Source organism: Quercus lobata, chromosome 10 (genome assembly GCF_001633185.2).
Source record: "Quercus lobata isolate SW786 chromosome 10, ValleyOak3.0 Primary Assembly, whole genome shotgun sequence".
Taxonomy (NCBI): Eukaryota; Viridiplantae; Streptophyta; class Magnoliopsida; order Fagales; family Fagaceae; genus Quercus; species Quercus lobata.
The window spans coordinates 56,593,056-56,617,452 of NC_044913.1; the positions used below are offsets into that span (position 1 = coordinate 56,593,056).

The 24,397-nt window shown below is 33.5% G+C and overlaps 2 protein-coding genes across 3 annotated transcripts; one reads left to right on the forward strand and one right to left on the reverse strand.

The window, feature by feature from the left end:
* The first annotated feature begins 9,310 nt into the window (after positions 1-9,310).
* LOC115965034 (L10-interacting MYB domain-containing protein-like) lies at positions 9,311-12,679 on the forward strand. The gene is made up of 3 exons (XM_031084243.1): positions 9,311-9,338; positions 12,237-12,484; positions 12,575-12,679. Exons 1-3 carry the CDS (start codon positions 9,311-9,313, stop codon positions 12,677-12,679), a joined length of 381 nt encoding a protein of 126 aa, XP_030940103.1.
* A 6,130-nt stretch (positions 12,680-18,809) lies between these two features.
* Positions 18,810-21,232, reverse strand: LOC115962886 (polyphenol oxidase, chloroplastic-like). Of its 2 annotated transcripts, none has more exons than XM_031081766.1 (2): positions 20,041-21,232; positions 18,810-19,678 (listed from the first exon to the last, which is right to left on the reverse strand). In XM_031081766.1, the coding sequence occupies exons 1-2, from the start codon at positions 21,110-21,112 to the stop codon at positions 18,942-18,944; spliced, it is 1,809 nt and encodes a 602-aa protein (XP_030937626.1). In that variant the 5' UTR covers positions 21,113-21,232; the 3' UTR covers positions 18,810-18,941. The 2 variants fall into 2 exon arrangements, with proteins under 2 accessions (XP_030937626.1, XP_030937628.1); XM_031081768.1 differs by having other exon boundaries at positions 18,810-19,675; positions 20,041-21,230.
* Positions 21,233-24,397: the final 3,165 nt, after the last annotated feature.

A 24,397-nucleotide genomic window follows, 5' to 3' on the forward strand; every position in this document is an offset into this window, starting at 1 on the left:
ATTTATTTATATATAAGAGCATTTACATTGGGAATGCTAAATGCCATATGTTGCCTTTATTTAGCATTTGTCTCTAAAACCCCCCTCCATCCGGTCTTGCAAAAAGGTGCAATTGTATAAAATTTTGCAATTGCACTATAGTACCGTCCTAAATGTAAGACGGTATTGTAGCACAATTGTATACCTAAATAATATTTTTTTATTCCCTACTGAACAAATATCTGCCTCTTTCTCTCTTCATTGTCTCATCTCCTCTCCACTTTAGACTCTCTCTTCCCACTTCGTCTCCCTCTTTGTCTTCCAAATCGGAACCACAATTGTAAACCTCTTTTTTCTTCTTTTTTTCCTCTCTATCTTCCCTTGAATCAAGCCTCCATGGTGGAGATGTGGACTCATGGATCAATGGTTGGGTTTCATCTTCCGTGGTGTGGGTTTCATTTTCGGTGGCTGGGTTTCATTTTTGGTGGTATGGGTTTCATGGATCAATGAATGGGTTTCATTTTTGGTGGTGTGGGTGGCTGGGTTTCATCATTCCTTTGTTCGGTGGTTGTGGTTTTTGTGGGTTGGTGGCGGTTAAGGTGGATCGGTGATCGATGTGGGTTTTGGCTAGTGCTAGAGGTTGAGGGAGAAAGAGAGGTTGGTGGCTCTCTCAGTGATGGTTTTGGCCGTGGGTATGGGTAAGGTCGTGGCTTTTTTTTTTTTTTCTTTTTTTTTTCCCTGGTGGTGGTGGATTTGTGACTGATGTGGTGGTGGTGGTGGTGGTGATTTTTGGTGGCCGTGGGTGATGTTCATGGGTGTGGTTAAGTTGTGTTTTGACCATGTTTTTTCCTGGTGGTGGTGGGTTTGTGACTAATGTAGTGGTGGTGGTGGTGATTTTTGGTGGCCATGGGTGATATTCATGGGTATGGTTGAGTTGTGTTTTGGTCGTGGGTGATGTGCGTGGGTTTGGGTTGGTGGTGGGTGGATGAGAAAGATAGAAAAACACAGAGAAGGAGAACAGAGATGAAGAGAGAAGAGAGAGATTTTTTTATATTATTTTATTCTGTAATATATATTATTTTAATATATTGTAGGTAAAAATAAAAGTTGGGATGTTGGGTGTATTGTAAAATGGTATTGTATAATTGATAAAGTATGTTTTTGAGATGTTAAAATAGAATAGGATGGAATTTGTTGATGTGAATGCTCTAACCAAAGTTTATCTTCTAAAAAAATAAAAAATAAAATAACATTTTATAATTGATAGAATATAAAGTCACAAAAAAAAGAATTGACACATATACTTTTGAGCATGAAATGTACTATTGTACTTGTTAAAAGAATTAAGTTTATTACGACACTTTTTGTAATTAATTTTTTTTTTTTTTTTTTTTTTTTTTTGTAAATGATTAATGTTAAAAACACAATATTTTTCATGATTGTTGATATTATATATTAGGTTTAAATAATATCATTTTCACTTAAAATTATTAGTGACACTATTTTCATTATGTATCCATCACAATATATCACCTGAATAATTATATAAAAAATTATTTCTCTATTCTTATTGCTTTCAACATAATTTGATCTCTAAAGTCGATGTCGGTATAGTTTTTTTTTTTTTTAATTTTTTAATTTTTATAGAAGATAAAAATTCTACTCTAGCCTAATCTAAGTGTATATGTGTGTGAAGCTCCCTCTTGAAGACTTGAATTTCGGCTCTCACCCCACAAGCACTTATACTTGTAAAATGACTATCGCACCTAGGGTGTATGATTGTTTTTTTTATTTTTTTATTTTAAAGTCTTATGAAAGGTGAAAGAAATTAAATCTCATTAATACTAACAAAAACTTCCTTGTTAAGAAAAAATGATTTACAGTTAAATTGTTAGACAACTAGCTCATAATTCATAAACATGCATGTGCAAGTACATATTTCAAAATGAAGAAACAGGGGCGGAGCTACCTTATTGCTTGGGAGGGCTATGGCCCCCCCAAAATTTTAATTTTCTTCTACTGTTATCGTAATTTTAGGCTATAGATCTGGTCCAACAAGGAAGTAATAGGCAATGGGCCCCCTCAAAAAATATGACAGGGCCCCCCTATTATTCCTAAGATCTCAACATAGTCCAATAAATATATGACTCAAAGTTCACAAATCCTCAAATAATATACTAGCTAGCCCCCCAATTGTCCAAATGATTCGTTGCGTACCCAATGGATAATAACAATTGTTTCAATAGAGCATCATTTAGTCACTTCTTCAAACAAAAACTTAGGGTATGTTTGGTAACTGTTTTTTCCCCTTGTTTTCTGTTTTCAAAAACAATTTTCTATTTTTGAGACAAAAAAACTTGTTTGGCAACCCAAAATGGATAGAAAACAAAAACTGTTCTCAAAACTCAATTTGTAAAGGAAACTGAAAACATGCAAAAGGCTGTTTTCAGTTTCTAATTTTCTAAAGTTAATGAAAACACGCATTTAATTTAATGAAACTGTCTCATTTAATGAGTTAGCATTAAAGTTCAAATCCTAATAACAACATATTTTAGTATTTTGTATTTTTTTTCTTCAAAAAACTATCTTTTTAATTTCAATTAATCAAACATGTTTTTGATTTCAAAAATACAAGAAAATTTTTTTTCTTTATATTCCCCAAAACAAGTTTTTGAAAATAGAAAACAAAAACTGTTACCAAACATAACCTTACATTTTTTCCATTTTTCTCAATCTCAAGAAGCTACCTTTAGTACTTCTCCCTATTGCTGCCAGCCTACACTGTTCTCTCTTAAGTCAATACATTAACTCACTTCTCAACGCAACCAAATAAACTCAAGCATATGGGCATTTAGATTTAAGTTTTGTTATACATATGATAATGGTCATATGGTTTTGTTTTGTTTTTTTTTTTTTGTTTTATTATGATATGAATCTGACCATATGAGTTTTTGCCTTTCTAATTAGTTTAATGAATATGTTTTGTTTATCCAGATTTTGTTCTTCAATTTTTGTATTGCTATATGTTAGGTTCTAAAGTCTTAGGAACTAATGTATTTAGAACTCTAATGTGTAATGTTGGCAAACCATGATCAAAACAATTGTTAGTCGTGTTTAGACTTGCTCAAAGTTGTGTCTTTTATGTAAAGTTGGATTCAAGCTGATGCAGAATTGATAATGCATTTCGGTTTGGCTTAATCGATCAAAGCTTAGGCTCGATCAATTGAAAATCAGGCAGAATGCATTTTTTTGCAGAATTCCAACTCAGCCCTAGTTCATTAAAACGTTTAGGGTTTTATGTTTTCGCCCTAGGTATATAAGGCAAACCCTAGCCACGTTTTAGATGTTGCTCATATTGCGGTTTGTGTAAATCTCTTGTGAGATCTTTGAGGAGCTTTCCTTTACACAAGCTTAGGGTTATCAAGAGAAGATTCGTTCAAGAACTTAATGATCATTCAGTTGCTGCCATAAGAACTTAAAGAAACACAAGTGGGTGTGCTTGTACTTGCTGGAGAATCCAAGAAAGAAGGAGTTCGTGGTCTCGGAGCTTGCACGTGGTCGTGTCAGTAAGTTTCTATTGGTGGGTAGCAATAGGATGTTAGTGGTCTAAGTCCTATTGTAAAACTTCGATTTTTTCATAGTGGATTCAGGTTTATCTTGAGGATAGCTAGGTTAAATCCTCCCTAGGTTTTTACCGGTTTGGTTTCCTAGGTGATCATATTATTGTGTTATTTATATTTCCGCTACTTTGCATGATATGATTGTTTGATTGTGATAACCTAGATTTGGAATTTGGACTAAGTAATAACTTGGCTAATTAACTAGGTTAATCCAATTATGTTTTAATGGGTCTAAAAACGTACACTATATTATAATATATTTTATCTCTCTATGTCATCATTTTTTAAGTTGATTTTTTTTTTTTTTTTTGGTTTGAAATTAGGTGCTAAATAATTCATTAAAAAAATTTAAAATATAAGAAATTTTCAATATTACAAATAATGATGGGTTGATAGTTTTTAAAATAATAGTGAAAATTTATATATATATCTATAGTGAGCTAAATAATTGTTGAGAATGATGATATATCATAGTTGATAATTCTGTATTCAATAAATTTTTGAATTATGATTATTGTATTAATACAACAATTTTTGTTGTGGAGATTCTAAAAAAAAATTATAACAAACCGGCCCCCCCAAGTATAAATTCCTAGCTATGCCCTTGTGAAGAAAGGTATGTCTACAACATTTTTACAATACTTTCACAACAAATCATAAGTAGCAGATTGTTATTGGTGGACAAAAAAATAATTTTAGTGATGGATTTAAATTAAAATCGGTAATAACTTACTACCTATGATTTGTTGTAAAAATATTGTGGATATAACAATTCTCTTTACGAATATACCTAGCATAATCTTTATATATATATATATATATATATCTAAAAACTGAAAATTAGCATTTATTTTTGCTAAGCTTTAGTTGAGCCACATAGTATTTTGGTTTATTTTTGGTCTAATTTTGGTCCATTCGCTCAAATTTGGTCTATTCGGTCCACTTCTGTCCACTACAATCTACTTGGTCCATACACTCCATTGCGATCCATTTTGGTTCATTTGCTTCATTTCAGTTCACTTCGGTTTATTTCGGTCCATTTAGATCCACTTAGTGCCTATTTGTTTCAGCTTTCCCAACCCAAAAAGCCCGTTTTGAAACTACAAATACAAAAAGTCCGTTTGGTTAGGTATAAAAAGCAACTTTTTGGAAAAAGTTGCGTTTTGGGTTTGTGAAGAGAATGCACAATGCCATAAAGGAGATCTGAGGTGCATTTTGGAAAAAGCCCGTGTGCGTTGATTTATATATCCGTTGGACTCTGTGGACAATTACCAAATTACCCTTCAATAAATCAGAAGATGGTCTCAGTTCTCACGCCAGATTCCTCATTCCTCTCATCTTATCTCTTTGCTCTGCCCTTTGCCCTGAAACTCACTCACGCCATCCTCTCTTCTCTCTGCTCTGCCCTCTTCGTGCTACTACAAGCCTCTCCATGGTAAAAGTCTCTCTTGCCTTTGTCATTTGTTGAATCTTCTTCCTCTTCTTCTTCTTTATTCGTCTTCTTCAACGCGCATTCTTTTCTTTTTTTTTTTTTAAATTTTATTTATGTCTAATTTGATCTGAGAAATACATTTTGAAGGTAGAGTTTTAATCAATAAAACACCAAGCAACATTGATCTGCTACCAAAAACCACCAAGTACCACTAGAGATTTTGAAATAGTTGTTGAAAAATTTTCAGATCTGTGCATGCTTTGTTCTTGCTAATGATCTATTTGTTCTCTTTTGGGTACTGAAAAAATTTGAGGGTGCATGCTTTGTATTTTTTTTTTCTTTTGTGGATGCTTTGTCTTTCTAAGTTATGTGATATTTCTATGTTCAAGTCACCTTTTACTTTATGACAAAAAATCGTCCAAACCCCCTTTCTCTGTTCAAGTCACTTTGGATTGAGATCTGATTTTTTAAGTTTAGCATGATTTAGGTTTTCTTTGGAATTGGGTATTTTAGTTTTTGTTTCAGGTTTGACTTCTTTGGAATTGGAATTGGGTATTTTAGTTCCTGTGGGGCAGTACAGGCGGTAGGGTACCTTATAAATTAACTAGAATGTGTCAAAGATGTGCCATGGAGCCTATATGTTTTTATATTGAGGATGCAAATACATGTTAATGTGTCACATCTTAATGTTAGGAGTGTGTAGGTGTATATGTGTGTGGGGTGCTAATGGGGAGTGCGTGTGGTGCTGATAAGGCATGCGTGTGTTGCTGCATGGTGAGGTGTTGCAGGGTGTGTGTGGGTTGCTAATGTGGGGTGCATTTACTGCTGATGGGGCATGCGTGTGCGGCTGATAAGGTGTGCATGTGCCAGTGCAACCTGAGTGTATAATGTGTCTTTGCTTTAGATAATGGTGTATTTTAGTTTAAGCATGATTTGAGTCTTCTTTGGAATTTGGTATTTTAGTTTTTGTTTTAGGTTTGACTTTTTAAAGCAATTTTGTTGTCTTGTATGTGTTTGATTCATTTTCATGGTTTGGAAAATGCTTGTCTTCTGGCAAAAGAGTTTATTATTGAAGTCGTATGGTTGTGTAGAAACACTAAAAAAAGACACAGCAATAGCAATAGCAATAGCGTGAGAAAGAGAAAGAGAGAGTTTTGTGAAGAGAAATTGTTTCTATGTTTTCTGAACATTCATTAGATGTCTTCATGTTTCTGCTTGGCTTGTTTACATGCCTTAAATATTGCCTCTAATTTGATTTGTTTGTGCATATTAGTTACCACAGAAAATCAGTCCCAGAATGCCAGCTATGTAGTATTTTTTTGAGTTGTTCTTGTTCATGCAAGATTGCACTTTCAAGTGGATTGGTTTAGTTTTTGTCGTTCTATTTTGTTTTTGTTTTTGTAAAGAAAAAATAGTTATTGATGAAGTAGTTGAGTTTTGTACATGTTAGGACATATGTGATTCACTTGTTAGGAATATATGTCACTATTTTATGTAATTGGCTAATCATTTGACAAAACACACTTTACTTGTATTTGGGTAGATCTAGGATGTGTTTAATACTTTAAGAAATCTTGTTTCAAGTTCAAAACCTTGTTTCAAGTTCAAGTGTTGAAGGCATGGAAGTCTGTCCAAGATTCAAGTGTAGAAAGTGCTGTTTATTAAAGCTCGACAGCTGGCTATCTATCGAGACCTATAGAGCTGTTGAAGCCTGCTTGATCACTCCTAAGTGCAGGAGATCGTAGCAATATAATTCTCGGAGTACCGAGTTCGAACCACAAGGAGCGGGATAAATTCAAAGAGATTGTAATTAAACAACAATTTGGGTGAAGAAGAAAAGTACTTTCGCTAGGTGATTGTTAACAAGAATAATAATAAAAACGGATTTAATTCAATAATGTAAATACTAGGGCATCAGGGTGTTTTCCTATATCGATATGAAATTCTTTGTGATCTAAGAAATTATATATTTCATAATTGATTGTTCTTATACAATTAAATACTTATGATTCAGTTGAACTGAGACAATTCAAGAACGCATGATAACCTAGATTAATAATGCGGTTAGAAAAATTTTCAAAAAAACCCATTCACTTTAAAACCTGATTTTTATTTGAAACTATTAGAAATTCATCTAAAAAATAAGAAAAACATGATTGAACTTATTGAAAGCATGGAAGAACAAATACATCAAAATTTTTTTTAATTGAACAATCAAATATGTTGTTGATAAAATCTAGAAAAAATCACATTGAATATTTATACCGTATAGAAGAAACATAACTCTTAGCCCTAGCAAAGAGTTTAGGCAGCCATTAGAGAAAGGAAAATACAAGTTTTTCTCTACCAAAATTCATTCTACCAGCCTCCCTTCAAAACCCTAACGTAAAAAGTGTCCCAAAGAAAATAAAACTTTTACTATTTTAATTTCCGTCGAAGTTTATAGCAGTAACTTGTGAGTTAATTTCGGCCTTCGAAAATTGAGAATTTCAAAAAACTTAAAACTGGAAAGTTGTATATATTTAAGTCACGGTTCTAACCCATCCAACCTTGTTTTAATTGGAGTTTTGAGGAGAGAGATACACCCAAAAACTGATCAGTGCTCAAATCATATTTTTCCTTTTCAGATTCTGCCTCTTTGATTTCTTTCCTTATTTGAAACTTCCAATCATGGTAGACGATCCAAGCACTCCAGCTGCACCTCCTTAGACATTTAAGCATGGTCCTTTATCTCCACTTTTTAATTCTAGTTTGGCCTCTATTCTTGTTAGGACATATGTGATTCAATATTAGGAACATATGTCAATATTTATGTAATTGGCTAATCTTTTGACAAAACGTACTTTAGTTATAATTAGGTAGATCTAGGATGTATTTAATACTTCAAGGAACAAGAGTTCAAGTCTAGTATTGAAGCCATGCAAATCTGTAAAAGAAACAAGTGAAGAAGTGCTGATTTTTTAAAGCTCGATAGTTGCTCGACACCTCTTGACAGCTAGGCTATCTATCGAGCTTTTCAGTTTGGGAAGGAAGCTTCCCTCTCTCTATCCCACTCAATGAATTTGTAAGCCTAGTTATGTGACTCTTGGTCTCTCTTACCTCTTCATCTAGCCTAGTGAGTATGGATTCAAACTTTTGATTTTGCTCACTTTGCCTTAGAATGAAAGTACTAAGTGCATCCTCCAAGGAAGGTCTAGATGATGATGATGCATTTGGTGAATTAAAATTCCTTGGAGTAGGAGGATTCAACACATTGTCACTCTTATAACTCAAATACGGATGGTTTCGCATGTTTGGGTTATAATTGTTAGAATATGAAGAATTATTTGGTCAATATGAATTCAATTTATATACTTGCTCTTCTAGCACATTTAAGAATGATGAAAGTGATGCACATTCATTTGTAGCATGGTTTATCTCATGACAAATTTTACGCACCTCCATTGGGTCCTCTTTAAAGACAGCACTAACATTCTTACTTCCTTTCATTTTGAGTGCCTCTATTTCTTTAGTTAACATGCTGATTTTTGCACTCATGTTATCATCTTCCCTCAACTTGAAAACACTTCCACTAGAAGCAGTAGCGTTAGTTCTAGTCCTATCGGTGGAGTCCATAGGGCTAGGTCCAGTCCATGTGTTAGAGTTTTTAGCTATCTCATCAAGATAATCCATTGCATCTTCGGGTTCTTTTTGTAAAAAGTCCCCTCCGCATGAGAGTTGAACAAACTGTCGGTCCCTAGGTGTAAGTCCTTCATAAAAATAGCTAACTAATCTCCAATCTTCATACCTATGAGTTGGGCAGAGATTGAAAAGATCTTTGTACCTTTCCCAAGCTTGGTATAAGGTCTCATTTTCTCCTTGGACAAAACTAGCTATCTTTCTTTTTACTTGCTGGACTTTGTGGGGAGGAAAATGTTTCTTAAAAAACTCTTTGGCCATCTCCCCCCAACTACCTATAGACCTAGGTTTCAAGGTGCAAAGCCAACTTCTTGCCTTATCCTTAAGAGAAAAAGGAAAGAAATGTAACTTAGCAGTCTCAATAACATTTTGTGCATAAAAACTACTAATTACCTCTTCAAAAGCTCTAACATGGACATAAGGATTTTCATTTTCTTGTCCCCTAAAGTTAGGAAGTATTGCTAATAAACCTTGTTTCAATTCTACATGTGGTGCATTAGGTGGAAACATGATGCATGAAGGAACATAATTTTGTGTGGGATGCAACAATTCATACATAGTTCTTCTATTCTCCTCATGATTATTATGTGTTTCATCACCCATGATTGATGAAGAAGGTGAAGGTGATGGTGTGTCAAAAAGATTACCAAAGTAAGTTTCAAAAATTTCTAATCTGCTTCTCTTGTTTCTAACCCAAATGCTCATGCAACAATGAATGCACAATAAAATAAAACAAACAGAAAAATTTAAAAAAAAAATAAGGGAAAAAATGGAACAAAGTTACCAATAGAAGAATTTCCACTAGCTATGCTTTGCTTCAAAAAACATTGCCTCTGAATACGCAGCAACTCCCAAGTGCAGGAGATCGTAGCAATATAATTCTCGGAGTACCGAGGTCGAACCACAAGGAGCGGGGTAAATTCAAAGACAATATAATTAAACAACAATTTGGGTGAAGAAGAAAAGTACTTTTGCTAGGTGATTGTTAATAAGAATAATAATAAAAACGGATTTAATTCAATAATGTAAATACTAGGGCATCGGAGTGTTTCCCTATATCGATATGAAATTCTTTGTGATCTAAGAAATTATATATTTCATAATTGATTGTTCTTATACAATTAAATACTTATAATTCGGTTGAACTGAGAGAATTCAAGAACGCATGATAACCTAGATTAATAATGCGGTTAGAAAAGTTTTCAGAAAAAACTCATTCACTTTAAAACCTGATTTCTATTTGAAACTATTAGAAATTCATCTAAACAATAAGAAAAACATGATTGAACTTATTTAAAGCATGGAAGAACAAATACATCAAAAGAAATCTAATTGAACAATCAAATATGTTGTTGATAAAATCCTAGAAAAAATCATATTGAATATTCATACCGTATAGAAGAAACATAACCCCTAGTCCTAGCAAAGAGTTTAGGCTACCATTAGAGAAAGGAAAATACAAGTTTTTCTCTGCCAAAATTCATTCTACCAGCCTCCCTTCAAAACCCTAACGTAAAAAGTGTCCCAAAGAAAATAAAACTTTTACTATTTTAATTTTCATCTAGGTTTACAGCAGTAACTTGTGAGTTAATTTCGGCATTCGAAATTGAGAATTTCAAAAATATCAAAATTGGAAAGTTGTAGATATTTAAGTCACGGTTCCAACCTATCTAACCTTGTGTCAATTGGAATTTTTAGGAGAGAGATACGTCCAAAATACTGATCAGTGCTCAAATCAGATTTTTCATTTTCAGATTTTGCCTCTTTGATTTCTTTCATTATTTGAAGCTTCCAATCATGGTAGATGATCCAAGCGCTCCAGCTGCACTTCCTTAGATATTTAAGCATGGTCCTTTATCTCCACTTTAATTCTAGTTTGGCCTTTATTCTCTTACAAATTCCTGTAAACTCGTCTTTTTCACATGATTTCCTGAAAGTAGAAAATTACGCACAATGAATGGCATCTTATTCAAGAAATTATGTAAAGATAAATAATAGGGACTAATGCAAATCATGGCTTAATTATACAAATTAAGCATAGTAATAAGGAGATAACGCCCACATAAATATATAATAAGTATACATTTTAAGGCGTTATCAAAGCCCGTGTCTCAACTGCAGCTTGTCAGATGGGCATCTGTTGAGGTTTATGAAAAACAGAATTTTAGTTCTATTTTGACTCCAATCCGTGATTGTATGTTTGGGTTTTCTTTTCTCACAACCCTAGACATATAAAAGGATTATTTTAAGGGCCGTCAAAGGTGACACAAGTTGCACAAGTGTTGAGCAAAGTTTGTTCAAGCAAATTGTAACTGAAGATAGAATTTGCCCTAGTTCATCTTTCTTGTGAAGAAGTTACTGTGTTTGTGCACCGTAGGGTTTTGTAACCAAGGAGCTTCTTGATCTTCATCATGTGATGAATAGAAGAACTTTGCAGCCAACAACCTTCACTAGTTGGTGATTGAAGTCGCGTACTGGATCCGCGCAATTGGTTAGTCACATACTAGGAGCCGTGCATTACAAGGAGAGATTGTCACTACAGAATAAGTCTAATTGGATATTTGGGTAAGGGTTCAACTGTAGGTTGGTATAAGGTACTGAGATTCCTTTACTTGTAATCGCTTGTTGTGATAATATTGGATTTTTGGGAATGGTGACTTTAAAATCACCTAGTGGGATTTTGCCTCAGTGGTTTTCCCTATTCGTAAACAAATCACCCATGTCAAATTTAATTTTCGCTGCATATTTACTTAGTTGGTGATTTGTTTGTGCTACCACTCGTTTGCATGTTAATTTGGTTAATTAATAAACTTGGCTAATTAATCAATTAATTCATCATAAGGGGTCAATACGTTTTTGGCCTATCAGTACACTAGGCTCAGATAAGGGAAACCCATAACACGTTTAAAGTCTGTTGCTGGCATGCTGCTAGCTAAAAGTCAAAGCTTGGATAGTAGTCTTGTCTATAGCTTTTAACCCACAGAAAGACCACAATGAAGCATTTAAGTTAGAGGTGATAGTTGTAGAAAATGGCTGGTGGAAGAAGAAAGAAGCAACACTTTAGCAGAATCCATGCCTTTTGATGTGGGAAAGTAGTATTTGAAGGTGAACACTCACTAATTGGAGGTCTTGGCTTCTCAAGGGTAGTCTATTGCAATGAACTTCACTGCTTTTAGGCCAGTGTCCTCAATTATGGCAGCAATTTTCTGGTTGTGTCTATTGATTAGTGAGTGTACAAATGGTGCTCTTGTGAGTTGTGACATGATAAGATTCCTCTCTAGCCCTTTCTATTTTAATGCTCAGACTAGGCGGCCATTTTGTTTTTTGTTTTTTTTTTGGTGTGGATTTATTAGATCATATTTGTAACTAGTTCACTAGATTGGAATATTATGAATTCTATTTATTGCATTTCTTATGGTTGCTTAACTCTATTGATGGGTAAAAACACCACTTCCAACTCCGAGGCAAATACCACTTCCAACACCACTTCTATTGGACAACTACTTTTTGTAACCTTTGTGTGGAAGAGATTGAAGCTGGGAATAAAGGAATCTTTGCTGCCTTAAGTGCCAAAGGTTGGAGCAATTTGGTAATCAAATTCTGTGATGAGACCGGTCTAAACTATGATAAGGAACAATTAAAATGTAGGTGGGATGTATTAAAAGTAGATTGGAGAGTGTGGGAAAAATTGAAGGGTCTTGACACAAATTTAGGTTGGGATGCAGTGAAGGGAACAATTGATGCTAGTGATGATTGGCGGGACATGAAGTTGAAGGTGAGTTGGGTATTTTATTAATATGTAGCTAGTTTGAAATAGTTATGTATATTATTGTAATATGAGTGAAATGACAATTACATTTTGTAGGATGTACCCAAATCTTCAAAATTTCGACATAAAAGTCTACAGAATCTACAACAACTTGATAGAATGTTTAGGGATGTTGCAGCAACTGGAGCAGAACTCATGTAGTACAATTTTTTACATTTTTATGTAGTACAATTTAAACTTGAATTATTGGTATGTATTTTATTATCTTTTTACATTTTTATGTAGTACAATTTAAACTTGGATTATTGGTATGTATTTTATCATCTTTTTACATTTTCATTTTGTGCTTCATGATGATGAAAATTATTTAGATTTAATTAATATTGATAAGAAGTCATTAATGGTAATAACAAAGAATTATGACACTAAAAAGAACTAAACACAAACATATTAAAATAATACCAATAATATATTATTATTATTAATTAGTTTTTTTTAGTAAGTATATGAAGTAGTTGATTTAAGAATAAAATAAACTCTCTTATATATACATTGTCCTTTTTGGTAATTTACCTCTCAAACTGCCACTTTTATAAGTATTAACCAAATACTCAGCTTTTTCAAAAAGCACTTTTTCATACCGCACTTTTTGAAAACCCCATTTTTTCAAAAAGCCTAGTTTTAAAAAGCTGAACCAAATTCATCCTAGTCAATTCATTCCATTGCAATCCAATTTGGTCTATTTCAGTCCATTTTAATCTGATTGGTCCATTTTGGTCAACACCTTTCATACTATTACACATGGACATAGGTGAATACACACACACACACTTTAGAGAAATGTTTTGGTAAAGTTTCTGATGGTTAAATAAAATATCTGAGATTCAATCCCCGCATACACCAAAAACTAATTGGAGTCTTGATTTGATGATAAAAAACTATCATTAGGAGCGGACGTCATAAGTTGAAACTCTCTTTAAAAAAAGCTTTAGAGAAATATTTTAGAATACTCTACTCGATTTTGCTCCTTAATTAAACAACCTGTCTTGGAAAAGAATCCTCTACAAAATCAAAAGCTACAAAATCAAAAGCTACCAGGGGCTAGCTAAGCTCTTTATCTCCAAGAATTGCCAAGTGTTGTTTATCAAAAAAAAAAAGAATTGCCAAGTGTTACTCGAACTTATTTGTGCATAAGTGGAGGATATTTGGTACTTGAGCAAGCAACTGTATCGTGTCTAAATTTACTAGCAAGAGAAAAGTTTGTATAATTAGCTTGGTTTAGCTCTTTTGGCAACCAAGTCCTCTACGAAAATTGGTTGTGCTTGTACTGGTTAACTTCTTTTCTGCTCTTCTTCAGAAAAAGAAAAAGAAAAAGTAAGAACAAGAAGCACCTAATGTACCCACTAGTTAAGCATGAACAACAACAAGCACATCATTTTCGTATATGCACCAGGTCCAAAAAAACTGATTAATCACCTGCTCACACACACACAAAAACACAATCGTGTAAATAAGTCTAGTTAATTAGCAAACATGTTGAAACTAAAATCATTTAGATTTGATCGTACTCTCCAGTCAAAGTTAACACACATAGCAAAGCAAAATAACATGTTGAAATTTGAGTGATGTGTATTATCAAATCTGAATGACATTTTGAGGTTTTAAGCGTCGGCTAGACTATAATCTAATGAGAAACTCATTTTAATGAAATTAACCCCAAAATTTATAACAGAATATTGTTACACTTCTTTGAGTAGGTTATAACCTATATCCATTAATTCAAGGTAGTAGATAGGCTGCATATAATGGGGAAGGGGAGATGAGATTCCAATAACAGACATGAGACGTTATAGAGTATACTATTACCACTAGAATCCTGGATTATGAGCCATGCTTAAGATACAACAGTTTTTAAAGCAAATTTCATATCTACTGAGTTGACAAGTTGTTGATATCCATTTTCGCAACGCATTTTCTACAAGCTCGATTCAACCAAGCCCAACTTCCTTGTGGGCTCAATTCATGTATTATATTATATTTTATTATTTTAAGCATGACCCAAGCCCATGCGACTTATTGGGGAAAATTGAGGAAGTATAGTTTGGAGGGTATGAGTTGGTTCCTTTCGGATCTTTTGCATGAGCCCAACACATACATGCTACCAAGTGGGCAAAAGACATTGGTAGCACCTTAGGCTCATGGAGGAGGTCTTGTACCCAAAATTTCCATCTCAAAAGAGCTTTCATGCTCTGGGTGACTGTGCCCCTAATTTTTAGCCCAACTCCATTTTCCACACCAAAACACAGCTGACTCTAAGAAAAAGGCTGAACAGCCTAGCCCACTTAGCCACCTAAATATAGTTTTCCAAGGTTTGCGAAGACCAGAGACAGTAGCCATGAAGAGGAAACAACTTTGTTTCCAAAATCATGTAAAAAGCAACCAAACCTTTCCCTAAGCATAAACATACACCAAGTCATAGAAATAGCATCTGAAAGGTCCAAGGCCTTCCTCCCAACTAAGAAACTGGTCACAAGCATCCCCAAAAGCTTGATATAAATATTCATCACCAGCCCACAAGAGAGGGAGGATGTTCTATCCACATACCTATAACTTCAGAGCAAAAGCCCATTCAGCCAATCAACATTCTCACGATTCTGAACCTTAGGGGTGGAGATATGGGTATAGGGGAACCTTCCCTCTCTTCCTCACAACCTCTCTCAATTTTCTCTTTTTGGTGACTATGGGTCTAAATTTCAGACTTGTTAAATCACATTTTCCCCATAGAGCTGAAACTTGAGAGCCAAAACACACTGAGCTAGGAAACATTCTCACAATTCTGAACCTTAGGGGTAGAAATATGGGTACAGGGGAACCTTCCCTCTTTTCCTCACAACCTCTTTCAATTTCCTCTTCTTGGTGACTGTGGGTCGAGGTTTCAGACTTGTTTTGTTTTTATGCTTTTTCTGCACTTTTGTTATTAGCATTTTGATTTTCTCTTGTCAAACCACCATTAGCCTTTGTTTTCTATACATTGTGAATTTTGGGCTTGATACTCCACAAATAACACTTCTAAAGAACCCAAGAGGAGATTTGGGCCATTTTTGCATTTTCGGCTCTTGTCGCAAAAACGTTCCCGACACAAGTTATTATTGATTCTCATAGTCATATGTACTTACCACCGACACTATTTTATTATCTACCATTAACTACTTGCTACATTGGGCAGTTGTTAAATTTGTTGTGAATTTAATTGTGCCTATAGACTTGTTGTAAACTATTACCTGATCCTGTATATGTTCTATTTCTTACACCATATGATATGATTTTAAGAAGAATTCACAAGTTCACAATGACGGGGAAAAAAAAAATTCATATTCTTGTCCTCGCACGGTGTTGAAACTTCAATTTCCAGACGTCTTATACTCAACCCTAGGCCCAGTGTTTCGTACTCTAATCCATTAAGTGCTCCAAAGTCCAAATTACTTAATTGAGAAAACAAAATGTATAGGTAGCATTTATGTAAATGCAGGGCCGGCTCAAGGCCTAGGCAAGTTAGGCCTAGGCCTAAGGCCCCACCAAAAAAAAAAAATTTCCTTCAAAAAAAAGGCCCCATTTTTCATAGTTAAAGGCCCAAATTTTTGTAAAATTATATATATTTTCTAAAGGTTGTACTTTTTTTTTATTAATGATGTACAAATTTTACTATTGGCTTACAAATTGCCATGTTATTAATCACAAAAAACGTGATATAAACATTCATTAGTTAAATTGATGAACTTCATCAATGAGAGACAATATCACATTATATTTTGAACATTTTATAGTGCTTTTAATTAGCGCATTTTTCTTTTTCATTTCTATTAAGACTCTCAAAGTATAAAACCAATAGAACCTTAACTCAATTAAAACCCTAAAATATTTCAAAAAGGTGTTGCAAATGTGTTAAATCATCAATTATAGATTAATTTCCCCTAATAGTTTGAGACTTTGATTTTTGTAAATTAATATCCTACAAAACCGTACACCAAATAATATCTATCTCTCTCTCTCTCTTAAAATCAAAATATAAAATTAAAAATTAGATTACAACTTTATTTAACTATGCATCGTCTTATATCCCAAATAAAGTATCTTTTTCAATCGCAATATATTTTTATTTCTTTTTATTAATATTTATAATTCAACTATGATATTCAATTCACTATATGAAATTAACATTAGTCCAGTTGGTATTATTTATGTATTTAATGTATCAAATTAACCTTAATTTGATTAGTATTAAATAATTTTGTTTAATTAGTATTTACATATTAAAGGCCCCGCATAAATTTCTCGCCTTAGGCTCCAAATTATGTTGGGCCGCCCCTGTGTAAATGATAAAGGGCCATTGGTTGCATGACACTGGACTTAGATTAAACGCCAATATTGGGGATTAAAAAGGATTAGTGAATGTACAAAGTTTGGGCCTAATAAAAATAGCAGATTGATGGGAATAGGCCCTCGAAAGGATCAAAACTAGGATTAAACTCGAGAAATAGAGGTTCAATGAATCTTCCATTCCCAATTACTCAAAATCAAGAGCAGATAAAGTTGCCAAGAGCTCGTAACTTAATTAGTTAACATTTTTTAATGTGTTCTTAACAGTTTAAATTTCGTCTCATCTGTTGTAACTATTAGATCATATATATATATATAAAAAGGACAAAGTCAAGTCGTTGTGTTGAACTATGAAAGATATTGTGTTTTTTCTTCTTTTTATTTTCTTTATTTTCTTTTTATTTTTTATTTTGTTCCTTACACTCATAAATTCTTTCCTCACGAAGTTGATGCTTGAAGCTTTCAATTTAGTGAACCTTGAACTATGTAAACTTATGATCTATGTACTACTTATTTATCCTTTTATATTATTTGTATTGAAAGGAAGAAAAAAAATTATCAAGTTTCTTATTTATTGTTTAATAATTTTTTTTTGGCTTGTGAAAAAAATATGGGTGATATTAGATTGACTCGACCCTAAAAAGATTGGGTAATTAAGGGCCTGTTTGGTTGTGTTGTTTAAACAAGACAATAAGTATTTTCACAACATTTTTTCACCCATACGTATTTCCACAATATTTAAAAAATGTTACTAGAACAACATTACCAAACGGGTCCTAAGAATCATTATTTTTGCAACCAATTTATGATGACCTATTTTTAATCCGAATTCGGTGCGGTCAAACCCAAACCCAATCAAACTGACTTGTTTACTAGGTTACACCATTAGCATGTCCTAGCTATGACTTTGAGGTATTTGTTGTCAAGGATAAGTCTCACCAACTACTGGCCTCTCTAAGTCATATTGTTTAAATTTAATTGAAAATTTTAAAATATGTAGAACACTTAAGAATTTATACCTAAATTTTATCCTTTAGTAAAGGGGTTAATTATATATTATATAAGAAAGAACAAACGAATTATTAAATTATTTATAACAAAAAAATTCAAAGCAATTAATAAATTTGAATAAGTTTTGCCGTCAACGACTTAAAAAAAATTATACAGAAAAGAGCGAATTAATTCCTACCATCATTTTCTCTTTTGACTTTATTATTGGCTTACGCATCTCGTCTTTGAAATTATTCAGTGCTTATGACATATTACACCATTTTTTTTTCCACATAAAAGTGTACCTAATTTCATACGAGTCATTTTCAAAAGAAAAGTATACTAGTTTTTTTTTTTTTTTTTTGATTGGAGAAAAGTATACTACTACACCTAGGTGTATCCAAATATAAAATTTATCTTTATCTTGCTCTATCTTTTCACTTTATGATTGTTGGTGTTGGTGCACATTGGCGGTAGACTAGTGGGTACCGTAGGTCCCATAATTTCTCCCTTGCATTTTTGGCATAAAAATCCAATAGAAACTGTTTAGTGAACCTCTCCTTTTCTCAGCACACTTATCCAGATTGAGATTCGGCGCAATAGTTAGGGTATTGCACCATGCAATAGGATATAAATGGTTGAGATTTAAAGTTATAAAAGTTATTTTTAATCTCAATTTTTAAATAAAATTTTTTTTTAATCCCATTAGAAAAAGAAAAAAAAAAAATTTAACCCTCAATTTTTTCTATTTCACTTTTACACTTTATTTTTTCACCTCTCTCACGCACTATTGATTAATTTCACCTCTCTCTCTCTCTCTCTGATGTTTTATAACCACAAAAAAAGCCCTATGCAACTATTTGAGGAAAGTGTGATTTTCTTCTTCATTACAGGACCAGCGGGACTCTAATTTTATACATTAAAAAAAGTAGTAAAATATACAAAGTGCAAAACAAAAAGTTATTAATTATTATTAATTATATTTTTTTGGTAAAGTGCAAAACAGAAAGTTGATATACCCTGTTGCTCGATAAAATTAGCAAAAAACAAAGAAAGAAAGAAGCAGGACAACACAAAAATCGTTGAAAATTCAATTTCAAGAAACAAACTCAATCTTGATTCCACCAATTGTGGCTAGCCCTTTGCCAAACCTTGGCACCAAGGTCACCACCACACTATCATCATCTTCAGCGTCCAAATCCTCCAACAATTCAGTGATCCCAAGATTCAAGCTAGTGTTCATTTTCTTCGTATGGTTATGCCTATGAGGCACATTCACAAAGCTCCCAGCAAACTCGGTCTTGTCTGGTCTGCTAGGTGAGTCATCCTCGTCATTAACATACACATCAAACTTCACAGCCGAATCTCTCTCAAACTGAATCCCTTCAACCACTAACACTTCCTCCTCGTCTTCCTTCTCATCCTTGCTTCTCTTTTTCTTAGGCCTAGAAACCGCAGTGCTTATCACCTTGTCCAAAACAACTGGGAACTTAACACTTGAGGATGATGTTTCAGCAGCTTGTGCTACACCTACACCTCCTCCTAGTTGAAACAACTTGGCTACTTTCTTGGTTTTTGATTTACGTGGTGTTGGTTTAGACTTTAGCCATGGAATTTCCACATCTTGATAAATATAGTTCAGGTTTGTAGACTCAAGGCAGTCCTTAACCTTAACACGAACTGGCTGTGCATTTTCATCGTAGAACAAAAAGGTAGTATTTAACCAATCTTTGTCCTTTGGATCAGATCGTTTCTTCCCTCCTAATGTTTTCCATATAGTCCACATTCTATCCACATTGGAGTGGTGAGAGAAAAATATTGGATCTCTACCTGCTAAGAATAACATTCAAATGATTAAATTCCCCTTAATAATATCTAAGGAAAATGTTAAAAGCTATTCTAATTTTTACTATGACAGCCGACAATATATAAATGTGGTTGTTGTAATTTAAATAATATAATAATTCAATTTTTTTTTTTATTAATAATACATCATTTTGTGAAACTTATATAGAAAAAATTGATCTAATTCTAGTATATGTACATTTAAAAAAAATAAAAAAATTAGACGCAAAACATGATTGATGGAAGACTAGATATTAAGAATAATTATCAAAATAATCAAATTCACTGTATCCTAAAGGACTAAAATTACGAGAGAATCAGTCATTTATTACTAATTAATTTATCTCTACCTGCTGAGTAGAAGTTGCCCATGTCTTCAAGATTAGGCTGAGTAGTGTCACCGCACCATAAGTGTACAGGACCATGTGGAATGTTCTTAATTGATCCAGCACCCGGGTCAGGATCACTTCCAGCACGGTAAGCATTGCCAAAGAATAGCTTAGGATTCTTACCATTTGACACCATTTGGCGATACATGACGGTGAGGTTGCTAGACAATTGGTCTTGACTTGTTGATTCATCAGTGCCACTGTAATCAAGGTCAAGCAAGGTCGGTGGCTGGTGCTTTGCATTGCGGTAAGTATCATGAAGTGGTGATTTGGGGTCAGCTAACATGGCTGGCATTTTCATGCCAGAAGGTGAATCCCAATTCCAAAATGGCAAAGCAAAAGTTGGGTCATCAATCAACTTTCCCAAGATTTTTTCATAGAAGTATAAGTAGTAACGATGGAAGGGATAAAAGAGCCAAGAGTTGTGAACTTGGACTTCAAGGTCAGGGAAGCCAACTTGGTCATATGCACCATCACAATAAGCACAATGAACATTAGCTTGTTGTGTGAAATTTCTTGGGTCATCAGCTGGTAAAGCTTTCATGAGCTTAATGGCTTGGGAGTATTTGGCTATGTATTCCTTGTCAGCTAAATGAGCTGCGGGTCTAACACGCAAGGGTGAGTTTTGTGGAGGTAGCTTAAAATCAATGATTTTTGTGGCTGATGGTGGGCAACAATTGACTGGTTTTGCCCCAGCTGGTAAATCAGCTTTGCTACACTTTGTTAGATCTGGGGCAGACACAGGAGCTGCCATGGCAAAAGGGTCATCATTGTAAAGATTTGTAGCACCATAGAGGCCTCCTATGCCAATGAGCACATCTCTCCTATCAAACATTTCTAAAGGAGATTGTTGTTGTTGTCCATTTTGATCATCGTTTTGGGCTTTGCATGAGACTACGCTAGGAGCAAGGTGATGGATGCGTTTTGGAAGTTTAGAAAGATGGGTTTTTTTGGGACAGAATGGAGATAGAGAGGAGGGGGGAATGTGGGTCTTGGTGGTGATTGTAAGGGATGGTTGTGAGAGAGAAGCCATGTTTGTGTTTATGAGAGAACTGTGCAAGACTAGACTCTCAATATATAGGTTCACATATACAGACTACAGAGACGTGTCAAATTTTATAACATTTTTCGTAATAAATTATAATTAGTATATAGTAATATTTGATCCGACAAAATGACAAAAATTACAATGTGTCGGGGTCTATTGCACCATTATTATTCATCCTTAATGAAAATAATAATCACCATGTGGAAAATAATTGAGGAACTTTCAAAGAGGATTAGATTTTTCATCAAAAAAAAAAAAAGAGGATTAGATTTTTCGTTGACAGTAGAATCCTAGCTACTACATCGATCGAGTGCATTTGTTATCACCATCCACATAAGGTTGAAAATTAAAGTCGGTAGGCGGCAATGAAGAGAGAGAGTGAGAGAAAGAGATTGATATGATGCAAGAAGAGGAGATAGAGATAGTAATATGTCATACATGATACATGTAACAGTGAGAATAAATGAGATAAGGCCAAGAAGTCTTAGTGAAATCTAAGTGGCCTATTACAGTGCGACAAATGGCCAAAAAAACCAAAAGTATATAATATACGAACTTTATACATATAAACACATAAAGACTCATACACACATATGACACATCTTCTCAAAAAAATAAATTAAGACCCATACACACAACGGCACGTGACGTACCTGGATTGAAATATTTTGTTCTAACAAGAACCCAGTTTGTTTTATTTTTTTCTCATGTTAAGGTTATATAAGTGGAATTGTCAAATTGTCATTCTTGACTTTTCAGTTCTTATGCAAATTATCAGTATATTCGAAGAGAATAATCTATATGCAGCGTAGACTAGTGATAACGTTATGAAAGAAGTATCTGTTCTAAATATCAATAAAATTACATGTACATCATTTAAAAAAAGAAAAAAAAAAAAAGAAACTAAATGATGCATAAAAACCAAAATTTCTCATCAAATTATTCCTTTATCTAGATTTAAGAGCTTAAAGGAATGAAAGCAACATTAGTACATTACCCTCTATTTGGGTGGTATAAGATTAGAGTCCATAGAATTCTTCTTGGATGATTTATATGCTACAAAAGTTAGAAGAGGATGGAATTATCTGGATGCCTTTCAAAAGTCAAGGCTTTAAAGTAAACAGTAATTATAAAGCTTTGAGAAACAGAGGCAATGCGAACTTTCCTTGGGAAGCTCTTTGGCAAGTCAAAGCTTTCCCTCATGTAGCTTTCTTTTTCCCAGACAGCAGAAAAGGGTGAAATTTTAACAATGGACAACCTAAGGAAACAGGATATAATTATTACATACTGGTGTTGAAGGTGTAGATTTAATGGAGAATCTGTGGATCATATTTTTCTTCATTGTGAGTTAGCTAAAGGCTTATTGTTGTTTGTTTGGAGCTTATGGTTTCCATTAATTATCATGTAAAAAAACACTTTATTGCCAGACCTTAATGACATTTTCATCAATATTGAAAATTCCAAATAATAAGAACAACCAATTCCAATTCCAGTGAACCATTTCATCCAAAAAAAATCCCAAGAACAACATAATTATTCACTCTCATATGATTATCATATTTATCAGCATTAGCCAAATCCAATCAAAATTACCAAGAAACCAAAATGACCCAAATCCTAATTCGCAAATTTATCCTTAAAAAAACAAAAAAAAAAAACAAAAGACAACAGATTGAGTTTATAATCTGACCTGAGAAACATCCTCAGCAACGTTGAGACCCTCAATCTCAGTGGGGGCTTTCACAGACACAGCCTTGCAGACAATAGAACAACCTGAAGAAGAAGAAGAGAGCTTGTTGCTGTTGCTGCTGATGCTGATGCTTCCAGAATTCTTGGTGTTCCTAAACAACCTCAAAGTGTTTGTTGTGGTGGGGCCCACCCAGGTGGTTTTCTGTCTCAAAGTACGAGAAGGGTCGGTAACAAAGAGTTCAGATTTGGAGTTGATCAGATAAGCAGACGAAGCAGCAGCCATTGTTCTTTTACTGCTTTGCTTTGTCTTTCTTTGGTGTTTGTGTTGTTGAGCTCTGCCCTGCCTCTGCTTCTGCTGGCTTTATATGAAAAAAGTGAGCCACTCTTCTAAAAATCAAGACTTTAATGTGAATGCTCTTATAGGATACATTCAATCTTGGAATGTTATTGAGTTGTTGTGGGTGTGGCAAAGGAGTGGAAAGGAGTAGATTTCTCGGTAATTTATCAAAAAACGACCAGATTCCTCGGAACAAAAGTTCGATCTCACTAACTATTTTTATTTTTTAATATTCCCTCCATCACAATGTACCACATTTTCTTTTTACTTTTCTTATCTATAATATAATATAGAGTTTTTTTTTTTTTTGACATTTATCATAATTGTTTTTGGCATTTATTTATATATAACCAAAGTTTATCTACTAAAATAACCAAAAAAAAAGAAAAAAAGAATAGCATTTTATAATTAATAGAATATAAAGTCGCAAAAAAAGAAAAAAAGAAAAAAAAGAATTGACACGTATACTTTTGAGCTTGTAAATGAGCATGAAATGTACTTTTGTACTTCTTAAAAGAATTAAGTTTATTATGACACTTTTTGTAATTTTTTTTTTTTGGAAATGATTAATGTTAAAAACACAATATTTTTCATGATTGTTGATATTATATATTAAGTTTAAATAATATCATTTTCACTTAAAATTATTAGTGACACTATTTTCATTAGGTATCCATTAAAATATATCACAGTAATTTAAAAAAAAAAAAAATCACTTTAGGTCCCCTGAATAATTATATAAAAAATTATTTCTCTATTCTTATTGCTTTCAACATAGGGTCTGTTTGGATAGAACTTATTTTGCTGAAACTGAAAACTGAAAACTGAAAACACTATAACAAAATATTTTTTAAGTGTGTGAATAGTGATGTGGGATCCATTTTTAATGAAAAAATTGTTGAAACGTGTAATTTTGTGGGACCCGTGAACAGTGCACGGGAGCACTGTTCACAGTTGAATGGTCAACAATTGTGGGCTGAACCAAAAAAAAAAAAAAAGCAAAACGCGCTACAGTAAAACGTGGATTTGGAATAAGCTGAATCCAAACTGCACCATAATGTAAATCACCAAGTGACAAACATGGGGTTACACTGGATAAGCACTGGGAGACCACTTCTAATGGGGTTACACTTACAAACTCCTTAAGGTTTTATTATTTTGATCTCTAAAGTCAATGTCGGTATAGTTTTTTTATTTTTTTTATACAAGATAAAAATTCTATTCTAACTTAATTTAAGTGTAGA

Bases quoted from the DNA above. Each gene is read 5' to 3' on its own strand.
- LOC115965034 (XM_031084243.1), top strand. From the start codon at position 9,311: ATGATTGATGAAGAAGGTGAAGGTGATG. The intron at 9,339-12,236 runs GTGTGTCAAAAA...TTTGTGTGGAAG, and splicing joins TGAAGAAGGTGAAGGTGATG to AGATTGAAGCTGGGAATAAA. The intron at 12,485-12,574 runs GTGAGTTGGGTA...TACATTTTGTAG, and splicing joins GGCGGGACATGAAGTTGAAG to GATGTACCCAAATCTTCAAA.
- LOC115962886 (XM_031081766.1), bottom strand. From the start codon at position 21,112: ATGGCTTCTCTCTCACAACCATCCCTTACAATCACCACCAAGACCCAC. The intron at 19,679-20,040 runs GTAGAGATAAAT...TGTTATTCTTAG, and splicing joins GGGCAACTTCTACTCAGCAG to CAGGTAGAGATCCAATATTT.